The sequence below is a fragment of the Echinococcus granulosus genome, assembly GCF_000524195.1.
Source record: "Echinococcus granulosus chromosome Unknown EG_S00110, whole genome shotgun sequence".
Classification (NCBI taxonomy): domain Eukaryota; kingdom Metazoa; phylum Platyhelminthes; class Cestoda; order Cyclophyllidea; family Taeniidae; genus Echinococcus; species Echinococcus granulosus.
In genome coordinates, this window is record NW_020170490.1 from 70,725 (window position 1) to 96,587 (window position 25,863).

Consider the following 25,863-nt stretch of genomic DNA (forward strand, 5'->3'; position numbering starts at 1 on the left):
ATACGTTTTCTGCCCCGGATATTATAACCTCTCTCATCTTCAGGAAAGTCTCAAAGTGCTACATCCAATCGAACAAAAAAGTGCCTCGTTTATTTTCGCACTCAAGTCGAATTTGGTGGGAGAAACAGGATGAACAGACACCCCAAGACACTGGTGTTTTGACCAACAAAAAAAAAAAAAAAACCGGCAGAAATTACCATTGCGTTTAAAATTTTATTTTCCGAAAAGGAAAAAAACAAACGACGGAAAGCGACAGCAATAAAATATACAGTAATTATACGTGTATATTTGTCTATTACTCCGTTCAGAACAGGAGGGTGGAGGACGGGTGGGGGTGAGAATTAGGATGAAATCACTTTACGAGTAGGAAGGGAGGGAGGGATATGAGGAATTGGAGTGGAAATGGGATGCTGGGAGGGGGGGGGAGGCTTAGAAACAAGCACACAAAAATCACCAGAAAAGCCGACAGGCAGAGTTACAATGAACTAGGAGAGATGAAAAGCGTGCTGGCCCTCGTAGATGGCATAGAGCAACTTCTCTCGCATAATGTCCTTCGTTGAGTAGTTCGGCAACTTCAGATAATTCTGGCATGTCATCACTGAGGGCAAATGCTGATCAGCGCGCTCCTCGGCTTCCCGCTTCATTACTATCTTCAATGGTGGCTTCAATGCACGAAATCCTGCCAACATAAGCAAGAAGAAATAAGCAACCACACGAGGAAACAATATCCAGACACACAGCAATAATCTCACCTCCGATGGGGAGACGTGGACTGCCAGTGGCGAACTGAATGAAGAGGCGTCGGCGCGGCTCATCAAATTCTGACATAATCTCAAAGAGGTATTGAATAGCCTTCGACTGCAGGGTGTAGCCGTGATCACAGAGACAGGATTTCATGAGTGTGTCGACATCCCAGCCCGCAGCCACCGCTGAAGATGAAGGAGAGGCGGACTTCGTGGCCGTAACAAACGACGGCATCGAAGAAACGAGGGAAGAGGTGCGTAGCAAAGCCAACTGATCGCGATACAGACCCCCGAAACCACCTGAGCCGCAAAAAAGGCCCTCACACTCGTCCGGGCGGAAGAGGGTGGCCAACTTGCCAGTTCGAATGCCCGGCAATACGGAGTCGAAGCCTTCAATGAGTGCGATGACCTGGCGTCGAGCCCCCTCCACGAGGAACCAGTTAGCACAGAGGTAGAGATACTCGGCCAGATTGCTCCCAGTAACCGCTATTTGCAACCCACCTCGGCACAGCTCGATCTACATCAAAGCACAATGACTATATTGACAACGAATTCTGGAACACAAATGAAGTGATAAGAAAGTGAGTGTTAACCTGATAGCCAGGAAGTACAAACGAGAGATAGAGATCATCAATTTCCGTGTCGATAGCTCGAACCTCCTCCTCAGCAGCCATCACAGCAGTTTTACTGCCTTCTAGGAGCTCCTGCCTTCGTCGACTCATTTTTAAGAGGCTTTGGAAGTGTTTTGCGAAGGGGGGATCCACTAACGCCAGGTCAGCTGCAGTGACACCCACACGAGGACTGCAGAGAACCAAGTCCTCCTCCGGTGATTGGGTGTAGAGGAACCACTTGAACAGGGTCGGCGACAAGGAGAGATCTAACTGTCGCCAGTCTAGCAACGAACGCGCCATCAATTGGCCGAGGAAGAAAAATTTCGCACGCACCTATAAACCCATAACAAGATGCTTTACCTGTGTTTACAAATCGCACCGGACAATATGCCTATAATGACTCACTTCTCTTGACTGTGAAGAACGCAAATTTTTGGCCAAGGGTCTGGGATAGAGTCCAGGAGCGGGTGCAATTATGTAGCCCTCATCGGTGTAGTTGTGTCCATGCCAAAGATTTAGACTAGCAGTCATGAGCTGGTGACTCACCAGCGTGTAGAACTCCAGAGTTGGTCCAAGACCAAAACCTACTTCCCCCTCAAAGGCAATCTCGAGAATGGAACGCGAATCGCGGAGCTCATTCAATGCCGACTCCGCAGCACGGAGTAGACGCTTGGGATCACGATGAACTGTTATCTGTCAAGCGAAATTGGCGGATTATCAACAAATCGGGACTACATATGTACACAAAGTAATTTTGCACTGAATCCCACCTTGTACCGTTGAACTTGAGAAACCGACTCCATGAGGAGGCTTTCGAGGATGGCAGTGGCAGAATTGGCACCACCATCAAAGCCACCAAGACGAAAAGCGCCGTAGGAATGGTAATAATGAGGGAGGCGTGGTAGGGGAGATGAGGAGTGACCGACGCCGCCTATTCCTGCATTTACGCCGCCGCCACCACCACCACCACTACCGTTGCCACCACCTGGCGTTTCATTATCCATGGATCCGTTTAGGATGGAATCCTAGTGAAGAGGAAGGAATGATTCGACTAAGATGGCACTAGATACACTTGACACACTGGCTGAAGAAAAAAAAGTACTCACTTGCAGATGAAGAATAGTTCGGTCCCGGTCAAAGTTGTGAACATAGAAGAAGTTCTGTCGAACAGAGAAGGGGAAGAGGAAGGGACATGTGGTGATGATTTGCACCAACCAACTGGGCAAATTGCCTGCAAGCACACAGAATACATCCTGCAGCTGACGTGATGCCTTGGCAGAGAGTTTTGGACTTTGGAAATGATCCTGTAAAGGAAGACATGTGTATGGATGAAAATTGAACGAACTGAGAGTGAAAGTGCGTGGTAAAGGGCATACCGCAGGAATGATGGGGAAAGGTTCGATCAAGTCGTCTAAGGTATTTCCGACCTCGCACAGCCCATAAAGAGCTCGAAGCAGAAACAAAGTGGGAGCCATGTAGCCGTTAGAAATGGCGTAGAAATCTGTAAACGGCTCCAGGAAAGTCAGAAGTCGTGAGGACGGTGATTTGCCCGTTGACTGAGTCGGCAGATTGGACATCTCGTCGAGACGTCGTGGTCGCTTCAAACAGCTTATTGCTGCAGAGAGAGACGAGGTGGGTGAGTGCTTGGTGTTTGTGCTGCTTGCGGTGATGGTGGTGGTACTTGAATTGAAGTTAGCTGTGGGGGTACTGGGTGCAGAGGCCGAGGAAGGAGCCAAAATGCCCCCTGAAATGCCTGAAGTCACACCCCTCAGGAAGAGAGAGGCAGGAGACAATAGAGCCGTTGGAGAGTCAGCAAAAGAGGTGGTTGATGATGAGGATACGGCGGAAACAGTAGTCTTCTCCAAACGGTAGTGAACCGTGTGAATATGACGCCACATGAAAGCATTTATCTAAGAGGAGGACAGAAATGGACCAGATAAAACGCAATGAGGTAAAATGACGACCGTCTCCTCACACTGGTGATCAAAAAGGCCGCATTAATTATTTTGGTACATCAGCCTTAAATATGTCAGTGCTGTTGTGTTAACGCCCGCTCTAGTTGATAAATTCGGATAATTTCTAATGACCGTCGTTCATTCCATGGAATGTATAATGAGCTCAAGGTGTGTGTTTACTTGTGGCATACGGAACAGCGTCATGTCGCAAATGACTTAAGGTTTTACCATTTATCATTACATCAAGAATACCATACCCTGTCTTCCCGGTTTTGCTCAGTCATCGAGAACCGATGATCAGCCAAAAGTTGGCGACTCTGCTCAATGACATCCATGGAGAACGCACGAATGGCCTGATAAAGCGGCATTCGGTCTGGAACACGCGTTCCGCCGACGTAAATCACTGGCACCACAGCGTGCATACCTCCACCACCAAGCGTAGCGTTCTCAAAGAGGTCACCCACCACACAGGAGGCAGCAAGGGCGGGATGAGCTGATGGATGGTGTTGATGCTGGTGCTGGCGTTGATGACGATTTGATGTGGGGTGGTGCTGATGTGGGTGCGTCTGTTGCGAGTGGGAGTAGTCCTTCCTTACACCGGGCCGGCCATGGGAATGCAGCACGTTAGAGACTGTCTCTGGGAGAACAGGGGGCCGAGAGGAGAACGCGGGGGCTGCTGCTGCTGCCATTGAAGAAGGGGGTGATGTGGAGGAGCCAGCGAACTGGAGCATTCCGAAAGCCGCCAGAAGGGACATGCTTTTGGGACGCGAAGCCTGCAAGGTTAAGGGAATGGAATAGTTATGAATGCAAGATCGGTGATAAATGCTCCACTAAAGAAAACATACTTCTCTAGACTTTGAAGTAGACGCCTTGTCAGCGTCAGCATCATGGTCGAGACTTAGATTAAGTGCCTCATGGGGCTGAGAGCTAGGAGATAAGTGAGCAGGAGCCTTTTCATGCCGTGAATTGTCAAATGCGGAGGAGTAGTGAACAGAGCGCGTCTTTGATGAGGTCGGGTCCTCAATAGGTGATGCAGGCAGCTCGTGACGACGGTAGAATCGTCGTCGATGGGGAATATGTTGAGAAGTGGGGTGTGTGAAGGGTAAACCAACATTCTCTTCGCCTATGGATCGAATATCGCGATGATCCTCGGGTCCACACATTATTGAAGTGATGAAACTTCGCTGTATTAATAGACGCTGAAGGTTCTACAAAGGCATTAGATGTAACACATTCATGCTTGATTAGATAACGCTGATTTGTGATTACTACTGCTATTAGTAAGACACTTCAAAGTTAATCGTGGCTATTAGTGTGGCATTTTTGCTAGCTAATAAATTAGTAAGAAAAGATCCTTCCCTGAGAAGAGTATATCTACAGTTAGTTATGGGTGAAGACCCGCTGCACACGCAATACCACATTCATCCGACGACTAGACGGCCTCGTTGCTTGCTAAAGACAAACTGACTGTTTCGATATTTTGAATTTTGCGCATCAGAAGCCTGACGACCGACAGGCCCAGCTCCTTAGCCGTTGTGTAGAGCCAAAAACGAGGCTACCGGATAAATATTACAAACAATACTGAGTGTTTAAAGAGAGTGGATATGCGAGAGCCTCAAGTGACGGGTAAAATTAACAAGCAGCCATACCGAAATTGTGATGAGCGCATTAGCGTGAATAGGTAGAGTGGTAGGGGCGTTCTCCCAGAAGGTGCCTTTTCCTGAGGCCTCGCCCTCTGCCGCCGTTTTCCTTGACAAGGACGAGGAGGTGGCGGTGGTGATAGCAGTACTGGGGGGCTCGTCCACTTGTCGAACCAGTTCCAGTTTGAGAAAACCCGGCATCAAAGTAGCCCAACGACGGGGTAATGGACGGAGTGGCGGTTGATCACAGGGGGAGTGTGAAGGGCCGCCTCCTTCCCCTCCACTACCTACCCTTCGATTAGACATTGCGCCGCTACGTCTATGTCGCGTTTCGACCTGGGAGTCATTACTTTCGCCGCTGCCCTGATCCACCAACACCAGTGCTTCTTCTGCACAAGCCTCTGCATTGGCCAGGGAGGTGGGACCAGTCACAACTTGAAAGTGCTCCTGAAATGTTAATAGCGAACAAAGCATTACAAGTGCAATCAGCCCTGCTCGGTTTAAAAGTACGGCAATGTTTCACGGGTATGATGAGAGGATTATTTTTGAAAGTTAATCCGAACGATTCCAGTTGGTAGACTCGGTAGCCAAGTGATTTGAGTATAAAGCTGACTCTTCTCGTATTTCATTAATATTTTGGCAACCAAAGGGTAGAAAAATCGGCCGGAAAGAGTCCCAACTTTAACGCCACCTGTTGGTGAAGACAGTCAAGGAGGCAGGTGATGAGCATTGGGAAGGCGAGTTCATACACCGACCGCTCGTTGTTCTGGTGTTTCAGGGACTGCAGCGCGCTTTTAGCCTGGGCCAAAATCTTAGGTTTTTCGACAATTTTCTTTAAATTTATGTTTTCGGTATACTGCGGTCCCACGAAGAGCTAAAATTGAGGCGAAAACACCCAGTAAGTACCGTAACTTACATTTAGCAATTAGTGAACAATGAAAAACAAGATTGGACACTTTGTCCGTCAATGACGACGTGACTATGGAAATTGTGCACTAAGGGACATATTAATCTTCATGTCTATTAGCCAACCTCTGTTACAGCTGCAGTGTGTCGGTGCACAATATTTTTAAACATTCACCCTCAGTAGCAAGAAGAGTCTTAATTTCCTCTCTGTGGGTTGCGTTAGAAAGACGTGAAGAGAGTCCAGCAGACCACTTTGTTGAACCTCGAACGGAGACGGAGCCTCATCCTCGGAGAGGATGGTTTGAGTCAGCAGGTTGGCGAGACGTGTTAGACCGGTGACCCATGCAGCCGGCTCGTCGGCGGCCATCAGTTGATGACTCAGCGCCTCCAACTCGGGTACGAGGTCACGCGGAATCACTCCCTGTGGGGTCTGCAGGGTGGGGGAAGAGGAAGAGTGTCGACGCGTCGCCTTCCTGTTTCCCACCGCTCCGGATCCCGACCCAGCCAACGCCTTCGACGCCAGGGTGTCGGGCCTCGGTGGATTCCCTACGAGCACTTGGATGCGATCGTAAAGATCTTGGCACTGACCCGTAATCCAGGCGCGGAGATTACTGTCGTGGCAACTACCAGCAACATCAGAGGTAGCAGTTGCACTAAACAAAAAATTGGAAATCAGGTAAACTCAAAGCATTGATTAGAAGGGAACTCAAATAATGCAGAGATTAAAGCAAACCTGGGAGAAGCTTGAGCGGCCTCTGCATTCAGGTCTATATCGAGTGTGGAAGATGAGGAAGACGACGAAGAAATGGATGATTCTGGAGTCGCCTGTGCCAAGGGCTCTAAGACATTCATATCACATATATTGGGACCTGGGAAGCCAGGGACGAAAATAAAATGTGGTGGTTTAGGACATGATGAGCCTTCCATCGTCGATCGATGACTGTTTCCTGAAGTGAAAATACCAGGCGAATGGACATTAAACAGAGTGGAGTATGACCACTATTATAAACCGGTTGAATGGTTCCGCATCACACAAGGCTACTATTAAATACCGAACTTTAGACCGCATTGATTTGTTCACAAGGCCAGAGGAAGGGAGAGACGACTAATCGAGTGACCTGACCTCGAGAGGTGGAGCTAAAATATGACCAAGACTCGGCGCTTAAACGACGAACGACAATGGTTATTTTAAATTGACAGTCTATTTTTCGCCAGACTGTCTCTACAGCGGCATAATCCTTCAGCTGTAAAATAAAAACGCATTTTGCATGTCAAGAACTTGCCTTGGCGATCTTGACAAATTTCTACGACAATCACATCATATAATTTCGTTCCAACTGTTAAGATTTTCAGAGAACAAAACCAACGAATCTCCATCTATAGGTAGAATGAACTATCCTAGACGATTGCCGTATACAAAATCAATGGAAAAAGCAAATACTTGGAAAGCTATTTGTCAAAACTCTGTTCACTTATTTTCGGCGCCTTTCATTTGCATCGACATGCCTCTCTAGCATAATTTTTAGCCATAAAAGGTAACACCATGCAGGCGTACTCTGAGATCGCAATCGAAGACGTGAAGACGCAGATTGATCAGCCACAGCAGAGGAGAGTGTTGGTGAAACCCCTGAAATCCAATGGGACGATGACCTTGGGTGTTGAGGAGGTGCTAATGAAGCCGAAGAAACGGTGGGACTGGCTTGGAGTGTAGCCATCAAAGGCGTAAAGAGTACTTGCTTATTCGCCTCAGAGGAGGCCGGTGTCTAAAAAGTGGAGACTTAGACGTTAGGACACAAGCAAGGCTAAAGCATTTTAAAACTAAGCGGGCAAAAAAATAATTCACTTCAGATTCCTCAGCGCCAGAACCGTCCTCCTTCTTATTATTCTCCGAGGCCAGAGAGGAAAGTCGCTGGAGGTGAAAAAGAACGCCCTCTTTGCGGAAGTAAATAGCGAAGACTTGAGGGATGCGTGTGATAAAGAGGTTGGCAAGTTGCAGACCGGCCGCAATCAAGGCAAACTCAGGGCTGCCAAGCATGTCGGCGACCATGGCAGACATTGAACGAGGCGACACCATCCAGGAGAGCACAAAAGGACTGGCATTGTAAACAATTCTAATGGGAGAGAAAAACCCTGATATAGAGGACGCTTATGAAGTGTTAAAAACCGAGAGCTTTGCCTACCTCCGAATGGCTTCAATACATTCCATTCTTGGGGCAGTACTATTCAGCTCGGTGTAGAGATCAAGAAGCATGGGAAGAAGCAGATGAACCGTTCTTACTAATACCAAGTTATTAGATTTGCTAGAGCCGGCATTAGCATCAGCATCTCCTCGAGTCTTTTCACTATCATCCACGATGGTTTTCCTCTTCCCACGGCTCACAATATCCTCAAAGGCTTTGCACTGCTGTTGAAACAGCACTGTTCGTACGTCGGTTGTTTTGGCAGTGCTTGTTGACGTCTAAATGAAAAAAATGTTACATCATGGTCTTGATCATGCCCAAAACACGAAACGAGACAGCTAATTTTGTCCCCGCCTAAGGCAGCTATGAGATAAGGGAGAGAGCTAGCAGGTATTTGGACCCTAGCAAGGGGATGCATGAAATGCATATCATTAGGAGCGCAATCGCGGCAGCAGCAAAGCACGTTTGCGGTTTCGAAGTAAGTGGGTACACTCAAGTTGCTACCCAAAGCAGATTCTCATTCAACCTTACTATAGGAAAATATGCAAATGGAGCACAGTAAGCACAAACTCCATTTTCTTCGTTATGAGTATGGAAAGGGACATGATATTAATCAGCCAGCATCTGAAGGTCAAGAAGAAGACGAATAATTATTCAGACATGAGTACTTTGGAGGGGAATTAACACATTGGTCTATCTAAGAAGGCAATGTGGAATGGAAGTGGTGTGAAAGAATGTATGACGAGTAGTGTCTACTACTGAACAAGGTATATTACGGGATTGACAGCAGATGTGTAGCCAGAACAAAGTCCACTCAAACTGACTCTAGTTCACCGAAAACTCGTACTTTTTAGCAAATGAGAAGCCAAAAAACTGTTGTTAAGACAGACGAAGGCATATCTAACAAGTGTAATTAAAACAGTAAAGAGATGTGGATAAGAAACTCACACGTGAGGTGAAGATATTTGGCGGGCAGAGGATGACACCATTGTCTTGAATAGGAGGAAGCATCGCGCTTTGGAGGGAATGAGAAAAAATGGAGTCAGGTAAAATGGCAGTACACGAAATTCGTACAAACGACTGAGGATGACGAGAATGTGGGTGAGTATTTGAGAAGACCATCTCAACCGTACCATCTTTCAGGGGCTTATTAAGGCGAGAAAAAAGTAAAACTGAGAGCCTTAGAATTACCCCCACATTATCCCTCAGCTGCAATTCAGATGCATAAAAATGTGCGCTAACGGATGGAATAGTTTCGAAAACCATCCCAATAATACATATTCAGCACTTCTGCTACATCAGTTTATGATAACTGATTGCACCGAATTGACACAAACTGGCCTGTTGAGATCAAGAAAATGAAGGAGATGCAGCATTTCCCTGGTCTGAGAAGCAAGGCAGCTTTGGACAGCTGCCAAGTGAGTTCGGCATTACAGAGACTGACTTTACATTCAACCGTAATCACGTTAAGACTTTTCACGAGAAAAAAACCTCCGTTTTCTGAAAAAATACCAAATCCAGCGTAAGACAACGGAGTCCCAGTGAAGTGAAGTCTGTGTGTGTGAGAGAGGGAGAAGTTGCGTAAATTCAGTCCCCCTCATTCAAATTACTTGCTAAATCATGAGGCAGAACGCGCTTATTTTAACTATTTATCTACCCATAAATAAACAACGTTGAAGCAAACCAACGCAACATACCACCCTGTGTGTATGTCCACATGCGAGCGCATGCACACATACACACACGCATACCTCAACGTGTATTGGCCCTTCTGCCCTTATAGACACATGCAGGCACGCAGACCGAACGCCCAAGACGCCATAATCTACGCTGACTTGAGAATGAAACACTTATTCAATGGGAGAGAGGTTGGTAAGTAGTAAAGATGCAGCCGGTTACGCAGTAACAAATATATGTGCAAGGCTCCGACGCCCTTGTGCAGGTCCAGCGGCACAAAGTCTTGACACTTGAGATTCACCACCTTGCAATATACATAAATACATTAAAACCTCAGCCACTGACACAGATTTGGCTTAAAATGATAAAACAGATGTCGAATGCTCTTGGTACGAGGTAAATCACACTTGAGATGGGGAAAAATGAATGACAGTTGGAGTTTCATTGTTCTAAGAAAACAGTTACGCTGTGGTGGTGGTCCACTCGCCTCGGACATCCTGAATACCAACGTGTTTATAAACCCGGTTCCTTTTATTAGCGTGCGCAAAGAAAGTGACCATTCGAGGTGGCAAGTGGCAAGTCTTACCTTATGAGGTGAATTATGGCATAGACATTCTCGACTCCACGATTCTCCAGGCATCGAGCAATATTCGTTCGACTCGAGGTACACCTTGGTCCAGTCATATGGGTTTTTGGACCTGGTAAGTGGAAAGTCATTTCGTGGGGCTTTTGATCTGTCAGTAAAGTGTAGATAGTCTCCGCATAGCCTACAAAGGTGAAATAAAAGCATATCAATAGCAATAATGAGTCAAAGTTTAGGTCATCATGAAAATCACCACATGTCAAGACGCAACGCCACGACAATACCAGCACGTTTTAATGTCATAAAGAGCCGTGTGGGTATGATAGAAATGCAATCGCGGTGACGCCCTCCTCTCAAATCAGTGTTCATGAATAGAGAAATGAGTAATAACGGGGTCAACCGTGTAAAAATTACTCACAAACTCCAGCATTTGACAGGCCTGACCTCAGCTGCACACGCACACCTGATGTCCGATTCTTGTATGAGTCGCAAGCCCCGACGACTGATGCCATGTTAGAAAAAACACAGACCGTAGTGGTCGATTCGCCTCTAAGACCGTGGGGGACCGTTCGGTTATGCTCAAAGTTGGGCGTATTAAACTCAAGACCTTGATATCCAAGTAAAACTTGGATACGTGAGCGTAAAATAAGCGATTTCAAATCTTTTTTTTCTTCTGACAAAACGGTGATGTGCAGACTTAATCCATCTGATTCCTACTTACAAAAGTGAATGTTGCCAACTAAACTCAAACAATTATTCTCAAGGGCATCTTCATTAACCGAAGAAGAATCAGCGCAGGTCATTTAGCTTGTAGACCAAACTGTTAAGTCAAAAATTTGCACGCTGTGACTGTTTCGGACTGTTATGGACCCTAACGACGGTTGCCATGGCTGAGAATGTATACATAGCGCGACGGTAATAGTTGTAGGCACCGGTAGGTGTGAAGTGGAAAATGAATTAAAACTTCAAGCCTCAAAGAGGACCCTTAAGGGTGTATATGTACTAGGTGTTTCGCACTGGACGCATAGAATGCAATTAGTCCACAAATGTCTTTTACGTACCCATTGTTAGAATATCAACAGCCAGGTCAGGGCAGTATGTGCACAGCGTTGCAAGCATGTAGGCAATGTCCTTCATGTTGGAAACGATGGGAGGCGAGGCAATCATCTAGGGGAAGAAAATTGGCCTAAAGAATCAACCATCACTCTAGGCCTCAAAACTGAAAAACAAGGATGTTGGAACGTTGCCAAGCTAGCTCCTGTGCCAGTACGTCCCCCCCATTCGATATCTCCACAAGGCTACAATAAATTGGGTTGCCGAGGCCACCTTGAGAATGCCAATTAAAAAGAGCGAAAAACTGACAACGGAGACCACTCATGTGAAATGCGAAAATCCGAGTTGATCACTCAGGCTCCACATAAAAGATGATGCTTTACTGGCCTCCCTAGAAAGTCAAGTAGATTTTATTCTTGCGCACTTGAGATGCGCTGGCGGATGAAAACAAGAATGCTGAAAAAAGGGTTTGCGTTGATGTACTTTAGGGCCATGCACTCTTACCCAATGATAACCGCCACAGCTGTATGAACTTTAGTTGCTGCTACTACTACAACAGGCGATGAAAATTCCCACCATCTGTTCAGTCCTGTGGCCACAATTTTTAATGAGTGGTTTACGTACCTTCCAATATCATTCCGCTCTCTTATACTACATCGTTGGGTAGCTAAAGAGGGTTGGGAACTAACTAACCAGATGCTTGAGATGTTGGCACAGTCCAAAAGAGGCGATTTCTCTCAGCTTCTCTGGCTCGCCTTTAAAGGCCTCAATGAGACGAGCGAAGCAGAGGCAGACGCGTTCCACACACCGTGGTTCAGTGGAGGAGCCAGGACCTTCACAAGCCAGACGCTCGCACAGGCTCGGCAAACAGCCGACAATGTGAGTGAAAAAGTCGTCACGGCGCACATCGGCAAAACAATTCGCTACCATGGAGAGGATTGTTCGATGTTGCGCCACCGTCACGAAATCGTAGTAGCCCATTACCGTCTAGGTGTGGGTGAAAGAGAGGAGGGAAAAAGGATAAACCAGAATGCAAAACCACTCGGAAATTGATTTGAAATGATCACAATTTACCCTTTTACATTCTAAAATTTGCTTCCGTGTCGCTGGATTTAAACAGGCTGATTAGATCCATGTGCAAATCAATGTGGGATGTGGAACATACAGGAAGGGAGGGAGGCAAAGAAATTACAATAAAACGCGTTGCAGCTGATAGTTGATTGCCCATAAAAGTTTTCACAGTAGGGCAGCACCAACGCAGGAACTGATCAGCTTTTTTGGTAAAACCCAAAAAGCCGGCGTGTGACCCATCATTCCAAAAATACGTGAAGCTGTTAAAGGCAACGAAGCTAGAAAATAGTCCTATCCAACTGGAAAGTCTTTATAAAAGCTTGATAGGGCAAAAGAATGAACTTCATCAATTTTTATACAATGCTCGCTTCTAATTTCAGACACACGTAATGCAAAACAAGTACAATCTGGAAGTGAAAACTCACAGTGACACCACCATAGAGCAAAACCTGTCGTCCATTCCGTCGAGAAACCTGTTCGAGAACGTTGATAATTCTCTCCAGAATGTCACCAACGAAGCTACAAGACATGGTATTGAGAAGGAGAGGCACGGCCATCACTACCGCGTCCGCAGCCTTAGGCATCACGTCCATGAGGTGTGCGAGGATATTACAACTGAGGTTCTTCAGCTCGACCACCTCCTCATCCGGTAGAGAAGCCAGTGACTTCTCGGAGTCCAAGAGATCCACAATGGCCGATACAAGGTCATGTACAGCGAGACCCGCAAGTGATTCATCCGAACCCATAAGAAGGGCCTGAAAAAGTAAATCAATGTATTGTTGCATTTCTAAGCTAGGTGAGAAGCGTACTTTTGTAGCCTCTTAAACAGCTACAAGGTAAATTAGAATCGATTCAACACACTAGGTTCAAGAATCGCAATGAGGGTTTAGCGTCATCAGTACCGGACAAAAAGGTGAAGGAGCAAGTTCTAACCTGATTAATCTCCTGCAGCAGAACCAACTGCGAGGCCACATCCCCGAAAGCCAGCTTGAGTTGTAAAATGCGATAATTAATGCCCGAGCCCTGTTGCTGTTGATGCTGTGGTTGTTGCTGCTGCTGCGTCGATGTCTGCGCATGATGGTGATGATGATGCTGAATGTAGACACCATTTCCACTTGAGGTCTGAGAGGCACGACCCGCTGACCTGCCGCCACTGGGCCCAGGGATACTTCTTTTACTTGAGTCGTGTCTACCCGACGGCGGACCGCGATGTGGACGCAGTCTAGACGAAGCTGACGATGATATTGAGGCAGAAAGGGAGGAGACGCATCGCAGGATCCCACCACTGCATGCGGAGGAGCCCGGAAGATTGTGCAGGGCTGCCGATGGAACGGGATTCGAGAAGACAAGACCATCAGGGAGATAAGCGCCTGGGGGCCCAGATGGAGTAGACACTGAGGCGTGCGGATTCGTCTTACTGACTTGATTTGAGCCACCTATGCGGAAAAACAAGATAAAACAGATATTTCTTAACGTTGATGACAGGTGGTCCAGCGATGTCATTATTCGCACACACAAGAACTGGGAATGGGAGATGTATGCTAAATAGTGATATAGTCGTATTATGCACATTTATATCACAAAACAAAGAAACGGTGCAATGCATAACATTATTCAAAGGTTAGAGCATGCTAGAACAGCCACCTGTCAAAAGTTCTTTCTATTTCGTTGTTTCAATCCCGTTTTGCTGATGCTTCTCACCGTGTTTGGGTGCATTTTGTGACTACTTTTCTTCCAGGCCGCTCATTCTTAAAATTTTCCATACTATTGTCACCCTGAGGAGATCATAGAAACACCAATCTACCACTCACAAATCTATTTTCGCAGGTGCTGAATAAGAATGTTTCCCTATCGCATTATCGCGACGGATATAGGAAATCCAGAAAACTCAGTGGCAGCAAAAAAATCAAGAATTAAGAAGGCATGCTAGAAACAAAAAGCATCCATCAAAAAGTGACAACAAGCACGGCAATGGGAATGGTAAGGCCTCAAAAACAAACACATTGATTCTCATCGCGCTGCGAGGGATGTTTAGAGTTGATTGGCGTCGAGTGCAATCAGGCAATAAACATCAGCCTTGCTGGTGAACTAGGTCGGAAGTTCAGCACGCACACTTCGTTAAAAAAAAAATAGGACAATGAATGAGAATTCAAGGCAAATTTGACAAAAAAAGCGCAAGAAGAAATGGTACTAAATGTCCGGCCACTGGCTTATGGCGCTGTTAGACAAGACTTAGATAGACGTTTCAACCGTGTAAACGTCGGGTCGCAATGTTCGAAGTACTCCAGGACAAGTCAGTGCACTACTTTTTTACTAACCTAGAATATGACCCCTCGAAGCTCATCAAAAACATAAGGATACTAAAAATAGCAATAAATTTGCTCACATCTGTTTAACAACAGTATTTCAAATGTTGCCTACTTGAAAAAAAAAGAAAGGTGCTCAAAAACAAGGCCGAGAAAAAACTGAAATTCTTTGATGTTTAATCTACTACCCTCTTTTCCGATGTTGAGTGACGTGACAATCGTGGGCCTTAAAGACGGAACTTAACGAGGAGAGGTTATCCCTAGCCCCTAATTAATAGGTAAAAGCCCAAAACATCAAGACCCTATCATCGGATGAAACTGGAATCCGCTCCTTCACACCTTCCAACACTCCCCCGCTTGAGCCATAGGGAATGTACACAAAACCAACTTCGCTAAGACCTGTGCATAGCTCACGCAAAACATGACAAATTGCAGGTCGCCGGTATTTGTATATCACCTGATATGACTTGAACTTAAAAAGCATTCAACTAACGATCCCGCGTTAAATCAGAGGTTTTTTTTCAAAACACAATCTTTAAAATGAGGCATGAGTGAGCAGTAGTGGGTGACATCGGCAAATGTAAATCGGGACAAAAAAACATTTCGTGATGAGGCGAAACTCATCATGCCCCTTTGAAATTCTTGCCCCGGTGTTAATGAAATTTTTCCAAAAAGTCGACACCAGCAACGAATGAAGATTTAAAGGAGCATGTGCATGATCGATGTAAAATTATTTAGAAGCTTCTAGCTTCTAACTTTTAGTTCCCACTTTGTTTAGATGCATAGCGGCAAACCCTAATGATTAAAACTAGATAACAACACACGAACGAAAGAAATTAACTTAAAGAAATCTGTCAAAAAGTAACAATTCTATCGTTCAGCGTTTAATGAATAAAATAATTATTAGGCCGAACGCAAACAGAAGCTAAATATAGCATGATTGTTAACCTTAACACAGACCGACAGCCAAGATAGGGTGAATTCTATTTGGCACCTATGATGAGGCTGAAGGAACAATGGCTCTACCTGCTAAAACCACAAACACGATCATATTTTTAATACAAGAGCATTTGGGAAAAAATGAGTAAAATGAAAATAACAGCATGATACTTAAATCCAAAACAATTCATGTAAGTTCTCCCCACACAACATTCTCATGACCAAACAGATTAAAAGGATGCTATGCACATCGGACGCTGGGTGATTGACAAGAATCTGGGAAAATAAATCACGACATAATCTCCATTAGAAGCTAATTAACCTCAAAGAATGCAAATAACGATTCAAACTGTGGTAACCGTACCAGAAAGATCTATTGCGACTTGTTCATCCTCATCGTTGTTGGCAAAGCACGTGAATGATCGGAACCAACTTGAACCACCACTACCACCGGGTGCATCGGTATCTTCTTGACCTCGTGACCCACGTATTAAAACCTTTGTTACGAGGGTCTTCTGAGTTTGTTCACCTTGATCAGCCGGCATCTCGATGTCTTTTTGATGCGCAGTCGATGAGAATAGCCCAGCGTCTGCCTGTTGGTTTTGATCACTGAATATATCCTCCGTAGAACTACCACCGACATACCCTTTCCCCCGCCTAAAATAGCAATACAAATGACGAATTTTGCCTAAATTCAAGCATTCAACTGTTTGAAAGGATGTCGAAGCATACAGCCTTTTGCTGTTACAGGAACCCGTTTTTCCGCGATAGGGAAATTCAGTGGGCAGTATTGTCTCGAGGCTGGAGCGTGCAGAACCCTGTTCAAAATTCTGGAAAATGTGATCTCTACAGGGAATGAAAAGATGAAGTTATGGGGAAAAATCTAGTAGAAAACAAACCTAGGGTACTTTTGGTGATCAAGGCCAAAAAACTCTTCAGGTCCGGGAGCACAGCTGGTGAAGTGAGAGTGACGATGATGGGAAGGATAAGAGTCGAAAGTGTCTACTTCGGTTTGTAAACGCCTTCGCTTTGTATAGTGAACGACGTCAGTTAGATGGGAAGTGGATATGGAGGAGGAAGCCTGCTCAGATGATCGTGGAGTTTCAATAAGAGAGCTTTCACTGGAAAGGTCAGAAGCTGAGAGTTCGAACTGCTTGAAGATGAAGTGGGTTTCGCGAGGTGGCTCAGTCTCAGAATTACCCGCTTTGACCTTTTCACGGTTGAAGTGGATGGATGGTGGATTAAGACGAGTGGAAGGCTATTAAGCACAATAGATTATGCAATTAAAAATTATAGTGATAAAAAAAGGGAAAAAGGACGATCAAAGCCTGCCTTTCGTTGTTCTGATGCGCTGTGGTGTCTATTTCAAAAGGACATAAAAAATAAAAACGGTTCTTGCCTGTGAGACGATCCTTTATTCTGCTTGCTTACAACTGTGCGCAAAGAGGCGCGTTGAGGAGCCATGAGATTACCGAATTCGACTCAAACATTGAATAGGTTCGCTGCAAAATGCTCAAGCTAACCGACCAATGTTCAGATTCAACGACAGTTCTTTGCGAAAAAAAAACGCGCAACGAAGAACAAGCTCTAACCAGGCACAGAGGTATCAAAAAATAAAATACGATCCTACAGGAACAACAAACGAAGGATACCTACGCAACTTCAAAACACAAAGGTGCGAAAGTAAGATCTATCAGTCAGCTGATTAGCCAATACAACAGAAAGTATGTAAACCAAGACAGCTTGATTAAACAAAATATCCTCTTTACAGGATATTTTAACAAGTATTCCACAAACAATCTTAAAGCGATATTAACTTGTTTATCTTACGTAAAGTTTTATTCTAGAATGTAATTGGTCGCGTCAATTGCAGGATATCCATTATGCACTATTGACTATATAAGTCATTAGTGCAATTATTAATTTAGCGTTAGCACCTAAAAAGAACACAAAAGCAATTTAAAAAAGAATAAAATTGCTAACTACGAGGGTTTTTATGCGATTGATCTTGTTTAACACGCTTTCGCATTTGAAGTATTTAATCCAAACAATTAGCAAATTCGGAGAGAAATGTTTTGGTTTATTTCGCAAAAATGAGGTTAAATCCCTCTAAGACACAATTTGCAAAGCTGTGTTGCAAGAATTAATGTTCTAAAGCATCTCTTGCCTTCCAAAAATGCCTATTAAATTCAAATGAACAAAGGAACATGCTGGGGCTCCATGTTACGCGGCTGAATCATTTAGTGCATGATGCAGGAACATCGATTTGCGTCCCCAACAGACTTGATCGTACTGACAGCGACTCAATTTACTGAGGAATTGCAGAACATTAGATACATAACATCTTATTGGGCAAAATATCTCTTTCCGGCCGTCGAGAGTGTCTTTCAAATGTTATTTAATGACTGTTGCTGTAGCCATTTACAGCCTTGCTTAGAATGTTACCAACTGTAGAAAATTACAGCGTTTGAGTTACTACAATCTTTGATGGGAGCTCTCTTTCCAAACGGTGCCCAAATAGGGAGCAAAATCTCAAAATCAAAAGTCCATCTTGATTGAAGTGTTCGGGTTGCCAAGCTTCTGATTCCATTGCCAAAAATGATTGAAGTTTGAGAATCAGAATCTTAAAGAACATTATTCCAAGCAATAGCGTTAGGGAAATACTCGCGTACTTAACTAGACGAAGGGCACCAGTATTTTGGCTTTTTTAACCTAAATGTTAATCATTTTAAGTTAAGTGTTTCTTTAAAAAAAGAGCCAAGTTGGGGATTTTATTATTTGATTTTCTAATCACTTTTCCATTTATATAAAGTGTGCCTGTGTTTGACAAAATATTAGGATATTAATGATAGAATTACTTAAAGTGGCACAATTTTGTGGTTTGTTTTTGTTTACTAATACCCTTAATATTCTATCTAAAGTAATCACTCGTTAATGTTGCTTTGTTTAATTCATCATACCTCTGACTTCCAATTTAATATCAGGGAGCAGCTTGTGACGACTGTATTCTTTTGCTTGGTGGGTCATGCTTACATTTGGCATCAAGGTTATTTACTTTATTTCAAATGTGTATTAGTCTCTATTTACATCGTCGCTCATAAGGCCATGATCGTCTTGTGCCTCTCATTTCCCGCTTTTCCTTAGTTCCTCTGCAAGCGTAACCAAATTACCACATGTGCCAGTAAATTCTTTTATTTTTCCTTTAAAGTATTTCGCATGATTAATCTCCTTGCGTTCTCTATCCCATTTGCCTCTGTTTCAGGGAAAATGAGCGGAAATCGTGGGATGCAAATGCTCATCCCTCTTGTAAATAAGTTGCAAGATGCGTTCTCCTCTCTGAGTGTGCCTTTAAATTTGGACCTCCCTCAAATTGCCGTTGTTGGCTCTCAGAGCGCTGGCAAAAGCTCTGTTTTGGAAAATTTCGTCGGGAGAGACTTCCTTCCGCGGGGTTCTGGTATTGTTACCAGGCGTCCACTCATTCTACAGCTTATCAACAACAACATAGGTTGATTTAATCCGCCAAAATTTACCGTTTTGTAGAGTACGCCGAGTTTTTACATTTAAAAAACAAACATTTCACCAATTTCGAGGATGTTCGCAAGGAGATTGAGGCGGAGACAGATCGTGTAACTGGGAAAAACAAGGGCATTTCTAACATTCCGATAAACCTTCGCATCTATTCACCTCAAGGTAATCCTCTTTTTTGCGTTTAGCATCTCCTTTTTTAGTTCTTAATCTTACCTTGATCGATTTGCCTGGTCTGACGAAAGTCCCCGTGGGAGATCAGCCCCAGGATATCGATCAACAAATTCGAGCCATGGTGCTCGAATTCATAGAACCTGAAAATACGCTCATCTTGGCTGTTTCACCTGCCAATACAGATCTGGCTAATTCTGATGCGTTGAAGATTGCCAAGGAAGTTGATCCCACTGGCATTCGAACGATTGGTGTTATTACGAAGTTGGATCTGATGGATGCAGGAACCGATGCTCGAGATGTTTTAGAAAATAAGGTTCTCCCGTTGCGCCGAGGTGATTTGCTTTGTTTGCCTACCTTTTTTGCACGTATTGCATTACTTGATTGCATCATCAATTCCTATTAGTTTTTTGTCATTGTTTGCATTCATTAATTTTATCAGCACTTCCCCTTCCTCCTAGGCTATGTGGGCATCGTTAACCGGAGCCAAAAGGATATTGATGGTCGAAAGGATATTCAGTCGGCCATAGCGAGTGAGCGAAAATTTTTCCTCGGTCATCCAGCCTACCGACATATGGCGGATCGAATGGGCACGGCCTATCTGCAGGCCACACTGAATCAACAGTTGACCAACCATATTCGTGACACCCTGCCGACGTTGCGCAACCGTCTCCAGTCGCAAATGCTCAGTCTGGAAAAGGATGTAGAAGCCTTCAAGAGTCTCCGATCCGATGATCCGTCCTACAAAACCAAGGCGCTTATACAGTAATCGTGCATTGCTTGTTTTATTACTACTGAATTCGACCCCTCTGTAGTTGTGTCAGCGCCGGTAAATTGTTGACCTACTAACGTAGTTTTGGGAGTCCTGGCCTCTGTGAATCACCGCTGCCACTAGTCACATTCATTGCAGCTTGTTTACTTTTGTGTTCTGTTAAGATGATGGTTCTGTGCTTCGTGATGGTTGATCAGTTTTGCCTTTTTTGGAATGCACTTTGTTTTATGAAAACTGTGACCACTAGCTGGTGTAATGTTTCAATGTGAAGTATATTTCACGACTTACAGATACCACGTAGCCAGGAATAATAACGAAAATGAAAAGACTTACGTATTATAAAAATTCTCTTTAGTGATGAGATTACTGTCAAATATGTGGCTTACTCGCCTCTGTTAAAAAAGCAGGCAGTGTGTTTGGGATTCGCGGTGCACCTTTTAATTTGGGATAAATTTTGTATTTTCTAGCTTGGTGAACAGTTTTTCGGAGCGATTTATCAACGCTATCGACGGTCATTCTGGGGCCATCAGCGTTGACTCGCTCTCCGGTGGGGCTGAAATCAATCGGATCTTCCATGAACGCTTTCCTCTAGATTTGATAGAGGTGCGTTATTTCAACTCCGTTTTTACTTTCTACTTTATTCTTGCTATTTAAATGTTATGTTTGATGCAAACCTTTCAAAAGCTAACATCACTTGTGATCTGCGTGTAAACGCTTCCCCCCACTTTTTTTGAGCTTTCTATTTTCTCGTGGTAATTGCTGAGCCTGTAGTTTGATACATAGTTCGGTGATAAGTGCGTTTCAATGTGATCATCAATTGTATCCATAGCATTAGACCGGATGCTCGCCACCTCTCGATGGTGTGAATATGCACTTTTTTGGCTTCTTTTTGGTTGCTAGTTATGGTGTATTATTGTGTTCTCAGGCCATTGGTCATATTATAAGCTAAGTATGATGTTTTGGCTGTTAATCTGTTTTTTTATGTATAAGGCATAAAAAATAACCTATCTGTGTTGTTGCATTCACAACAGCGTCCTGAATTCAGCACAGAAAAGCGTTTTTTTTATCAACAAAGTACACTTACTGTCACCACTTTTTCGCATTAGAGTAAAGTTGTCAGAAGGGACTAATGAGAAAGTAATCATCGAAAAAAACCACCCATCAGAGGCCCTTTGTGAGGCTCTTCATTTCACATACCACCTTAGCCCGCCAATCGTGAATCGAGCCGACGTTTTCAAATGACTCGTTCGCCTAGAACAAGGACGCTTTTTAAGTACAACGAAAGTGGAATTGCTTGATAGCCTCCAGTCCCCTTCAGCAGTATAGGCGCTCTGCGCGTTCGGTGTCAATTATATGAGATGCGGTGATCAATCCCCGCCTTTTTTGGTATTACTTCAGCCTTCAAACAAAAGCAGAATTTATTCAGACTTGCCTTAGCGTAGGGGCTACTTTCTAAGGGCGCGTGGAGCAAGTACACTTCGAGTAATCAACATATTCTACGGGTTGATTCGGCTGATAGATTAGCCCGCTTAAAATTTTCAGAGATACTTTTTGTTACAGTCATTTGATGGCTTTCACGAATGAAGTCCGTTGGGACTTGCAGAGGTAGTTCAGGTCGACACCCCTTCAAAATCGCCGATTGACTGGTTGGTCAATTGGTTGGGAGTGTAGGCATTTTAAGCGAATTTCCCACACATTCATCTGTGTGACAATTCTCAATTTCTCTTACATATGCCATCATTTCCTCAAAAGGGTGGGAATTCTAGCGAGTAAGACGAAACTTTCATCGCTTTCTCACGTCCCATAGGATAGGTAATGCAAGCCTCAGAAATTTCCTCAATTTCACACTTTTCAAGAGGCTATAGTGCAGTACTGGCAGTGTTTAAATGTCATCTTTATTGGGAATGTTTATTGCTTACCACTTCACGACTGTTTCTCTAACACCCACAAGCTTCCCCTGCTGTCCTCCCCGGGTTAGGTTGAAGTCCACTGTTCCCAGTGTTCCTCCTAAGGGACGCTCTTCATGACCCTAAATAGCACATTGACTAGTTGCAGCAGTAAACCACGAGCACAATTACTTCGAGAGCCCTACCACCTCCTCCATATGTAAATACGCTGTGAGGGCTGGTGTTGTATGATGCACATTGGTCTTACTCGTTAGGCTGTGGTTGATAAGGTTATTGCGGTGTTCCCATTCACGGTCTGTTGAAAGTGACTGGCAAGTTTGATCATACCGTTGTTCCACAAATGCCGCGGCGGTTCGTTGTTACAGTCGCTAGTGAAGGTATATTTCGCTCCATTTCAAGGAGATGACCTAGTCTCTTCATTTAACAACTTTGCGTACCTTTAAAGGGTCTTTTGAATTTGAATCAAACCTATGACCATACTCAAAGCATGAGATTGTAATGTAATGGGTAGGGAGGAGGGGGGCTCCTTTTCAATACCTAACTAACATTGGTGCTCGTGGTACAACTACCCCATTTTATGCTGCCTTTTTCCCAATGGAGGATTTTATCATGCCAAAAGGGTGCAAGAAGGGACCAAAGACGTCCTAGCGTGTATTGCATTGTTGTCAGTTTAGCAATTACCTCTAATACCACTGGGGACCTTTTTTAGAGTGTGAAGTCTACGCTTCAGTTGGAGCCTACGGTTGGTTAGTTGTTCACTGTTTTAGAGTTTTGTGTTTGGGGCCCCCCTTTTTCATTGGTATGATCTCTGTCTCTCCATCTCCTACTTCCGCATCGATCATTTGAGCACTTCCACGGAGTGTCACTTAAACATGCAAATAAGGAAAGGCTACAGGATTGTTGTTTTTTTTCCACGTACGCATATTTCGTGTGTGCGTGTGCACATGCACGTCTGTCACATGATTACGTTTTTACAGTGTGGCAATTAGACTTTGAGCTCTCGTGCTTAGCGCGAAAGTTGTCCGTCTATTTGATCTCGTTCCTTTTTTCACTACAACTGTCGCAGTTTTTTGGGTGGATCCTTGGTCTTGGCCTAGATGCACGAGTGGGCCTTTTTCTATCCTGACATAAAGTAACGCCTGTGCTTGCCATCAGTCGTTGTTTGGAGTAAAGTTGGCGACTTAAGGCTTCATTGTGATTGTCATCTAAGGAATACTGCGAAATCATTGTCAAACTTGCGCCTCTGTACTGCACTTTTGTCCTAATCCCATGCTACTCCGTGTCAGTAACCCTGCAATACCAGTTCAGTTGTCGCTGTTGATGTTGTTGCAGTGCCCTTGTCGCTCTAAAGAAGTAGGTGTTTTCTCCTCCCCCATCCCACCTAACGGCATTTGGTGTAACTTATTTTCTTCAGATACAAATTGACGAAAAGGCCCTTCGTCGGGAAATTGCCTACGCCATTCGCAATGTCCAGGGTATTCGGTGAGTTAAAAAGTCTGTCTCTTGTGTGAAATGCATGTTGGCAGGTGTATGTAACTCTGCAAGTTCTTGATTTGCTTATTCACATGCATTACAGAACTTGTGTGACAATTTCTTCACAATCAGCACGTAATGTTTACATGTGTTTGCAAGGTCTCACCAAGTTGGTTATGCGTGTGACTTACCGAGGTGTAAGGTAAGGTGTAGTTCTTGTTTGAAACCCAATGAATGGGTGAGTCAAGTCGCTGTCATGGTTGAGCAAATGCCTAAGTGGCGTGTGGTCTTGTGCTCTAAATAGTGACCTGAAGTGGTTTAACCGCGTTGCCAGGACACTCCAGTGCCGTGCACTTCATTGACGTGTGATGGGAGCTACCAATGTGAGGGAGATCCAAGTTGCACTTTATCATTTGCCATTTACATTTTCTATTCTGTATTTAACATTTTTAGTACAATTTTCTTGTAATTTCAGTCGTTCCCCTGCGTTCTACCTTAGTACACTGCCTTTGGTTAGTGAAGTCGCCTTCGTGGGGTAGGGGAGGGGATAGAGGTGGATCTTGATCTCTTTCCGGCATACTTAATGGAGTGACGCATTTTCATTGAGAAGGCAATTTATTTTTATGAAATAAGGCCATTGGTTGTCATGACAGCAATATTTTTTTATTCGTGATTACTCCTAAAAAAGATTTCACTTGAGTCTGAGGATCCAAAATACGGTCAGTCTTGTGCTAGTATATGGCGCATTTTCTACTGCATTCGACTTGGTCCCGGTCGATTTGGAGGTGACTGTTAATTCGTTTTGTGTTGCTTAACGAAGCTTTTGTATTGCTTTTGTAGCGGTGGCCTCTTCACACCGGATCAGGCCTTTGATGTGATTGTGCGCGAGCGCATTGGTCGCCTGTTGGCACCCTCGCTATCCTGCGTTGACCGAGTAGTCACCAAGCTCTCTGCTATTGTGCACACCTGCCTTGGCCAGGTAGGCGATAAAGTGTCCCCTCCTCCTCACTCCTCGCTCGTCCCCCACACCCTCGCCAGTAAAACTGGGTAGTTCCACCATCTTGTTTGAACAAATGCTTCTCTCTAGGTGCTGCATCGGGCTTTCGAATGGATGAGTTAATCACTACATCCTGTTTCAGTGTTTTCATTGAGTTATTTTTGCTTAAATCTGAGGAATTGTACTCCTAGCTTCGTCGTTGAAGCAGTTGGCTATCCCTAGTTAGTGGAAATCATCCATTATGCAGGTGTTAGGGAATCATTAGAGATTGATCCTATTCAGTTTCGTGCAATTTTGGTGGACAGCTTCTGAGGTGTCGGTATTTCTGCACTTGTTGATGTTAATGTCTGCACTTACCGTTGACAGATGAACAGCTATCCGCTTCTCGCTGATGAAGTCGAGAGAACTATCAACCAACGAATTCGGGAGTCAGAGGTGAGAACCAAGGACCAGCTGCGTGCTCTCACGGACTACCAACTTGCCTATGTGAATACGAACCATGAAGACTTCATTGGCTTTAACAAGTGAGCTAGCCTTTTGCTTTGGCCCACCTCATCTAGCTACCTGGCTCAGTCTTCATCTGGTGAATTCATGTCGAATAGTTGTCAGTTTGTCATTTAAGTGGGTTTCAAGTTTTATCATTCAGATTTATAACGTCAAATGTTACTGCTATCTTTGCTAATGATCAAATATTTTACAGCTCACGTAAACCTTACTTGAAGTCAAGAAATTTTTTGTTAACGTGAATACATGTGGCAATGCCTTGTTTACTGTCACACTGTAGATGGTAAATTGTACATTAACTGATAACGTGATCATTCAAGAACTTAAGTAAACCTGCATGTTTCTTGTACTTCTGTTGTTTATCAATCGTAATGGGACTGGAAAATGCAGGCCTGATTGTTCCCTCACTTTCTGGACAAATTGAGAACTAAGGGGTTTGTTATTAGCGTAGAGAAGAGCTATGCGGCTGCACGATGGCTGTAGATGGAAAAGGCATGATAGCAGGATGGCGATCAAACCGTAGAGATATGGGAGCCCGCACCAATAAATATACAGCGAAAACCCATGTTCTCTTGTTACATGGTTGCGCCCTCCCTTCGATCACCGTCCACGTGGTTACTTTTAGCTTTTGACGTGGAGGCCGTCCTGCGAATTGTGACTAGCCAACCACAAGACAGGAAGGGGGAGAATAATAGGGTGGATTTTCCTCTTAGAGAGTGTCACCTTTTCAGTGGGTGGAAGTATGTGATGTGGATGGAGCTAGGAATCTTTTGTGTCCGCATCACCTCCTCGGCAAAAAACCACAAATGGAAAGGATTTTTTCCATAGAAAGCAATGTCGAAGGCTGGAG

At 44.4% G+C, this 25,863-nt stretch overlaps 2 protein-coding genes across 2 annotated transcripts in view; one reads left to right on the top strand and one right to left on the bottom strand. All coding sequences in view use genetic code 11, as the record gives it.

Moving 5' to 3' along the window:
- Nucleotides 1-485: 485 nt before the first annotated feature.
- Nucleotides 486-17,128, bottom strand: EGR_08548 (putative E3 ubiquitin-protein ligase TRIP12; the record flags this gene model as incomplete). Its single annotated transcript, XM_024497797.1, has 27 exons — nucleotides 486-679; nucleotides 753-1,260; nucleotides 1,337-1,687; nucleotides 1,760-2,047; nucleotides 2,125-2,379; nucleotides 2,461-2,658; nucleotides 2,731-3,264; nucleotides 3,567-4,082; nucleotides 4,155-4,517; nucleotides 4,778-4,864; nucleotides 4,959-5,396; nucleotides 5,641-5,823; nucleotides 6,031-6,508; nucleotides 6,589-6,724; nucleotides 7,411-7,618; nucleotides 7,699-7,966; nucleotides 8,036-8,313; nucleotides 8,984-9,050; nucleotides 10,299-10,479; nucleotides 11,357-11,462; nucleotides 12,042-12,335; nucleotides 12,845-13,174; nucleotides 13,353-13,855; nucleotides 16,029-16,321; nucleotides 16,397-16,510; nucleotides 16,564-16,922; nucleotides 17,096-17,128. 27 exons carry the CDS (start codon nucleotides 17,126-17,128, stop codon nucleotides 486-488), a joined length of 7,563 nt encoding a protein of 2,520 aa, XP_024347778.1.
- A 1,803-nt stretch (nucleotides 17,129-18,931) lies between these two features.
- The window catches only part of EGR_08549 (Dynamin-3), a gene marked incomplete at both ends in the record, with an annotated part of 13,723 nt that continues 6,791 nt past the window's right edge, over nucleotides 18,932-25,863 (top strand). The window contains 8 exons of the mRNA XM_024497798.1: nucleotides 18,932-19,169; nucleotides 19,205-19,354; nucleotides 19,393-19,695; nucleotides 19,822-20,125; nucleotides 20,600-20,735; nucleotides 23,454-23,521; nucleotides 24,353-24,491; nucleotides 24,876-25,033. Coding sequence (XP_024347779.1) covers nucleotides 18,932-19,169; nucleotides 19,205-19,354; nucleotides 19,393-19,695; nucleotides 19,822-20,125; nucleotides 20,600-20,735; nucleotides 23,454-23,521; nucleotides 24,353-24,491; nucleotides 24,876-25,033 — 1,496 coding nt within the window. The remainder of the gene's footprint in view (nucleotides 19,170-19,204; nucleotides 19,355-19,392; nucleotides 19,696-19,821; nucleotides 20,126-20,599; nucleotides 20,736-23,453; nucleotides 23,522-24,352; nucleotides 24,492-24,875; nucleotides 25,034-25,863) is intronic.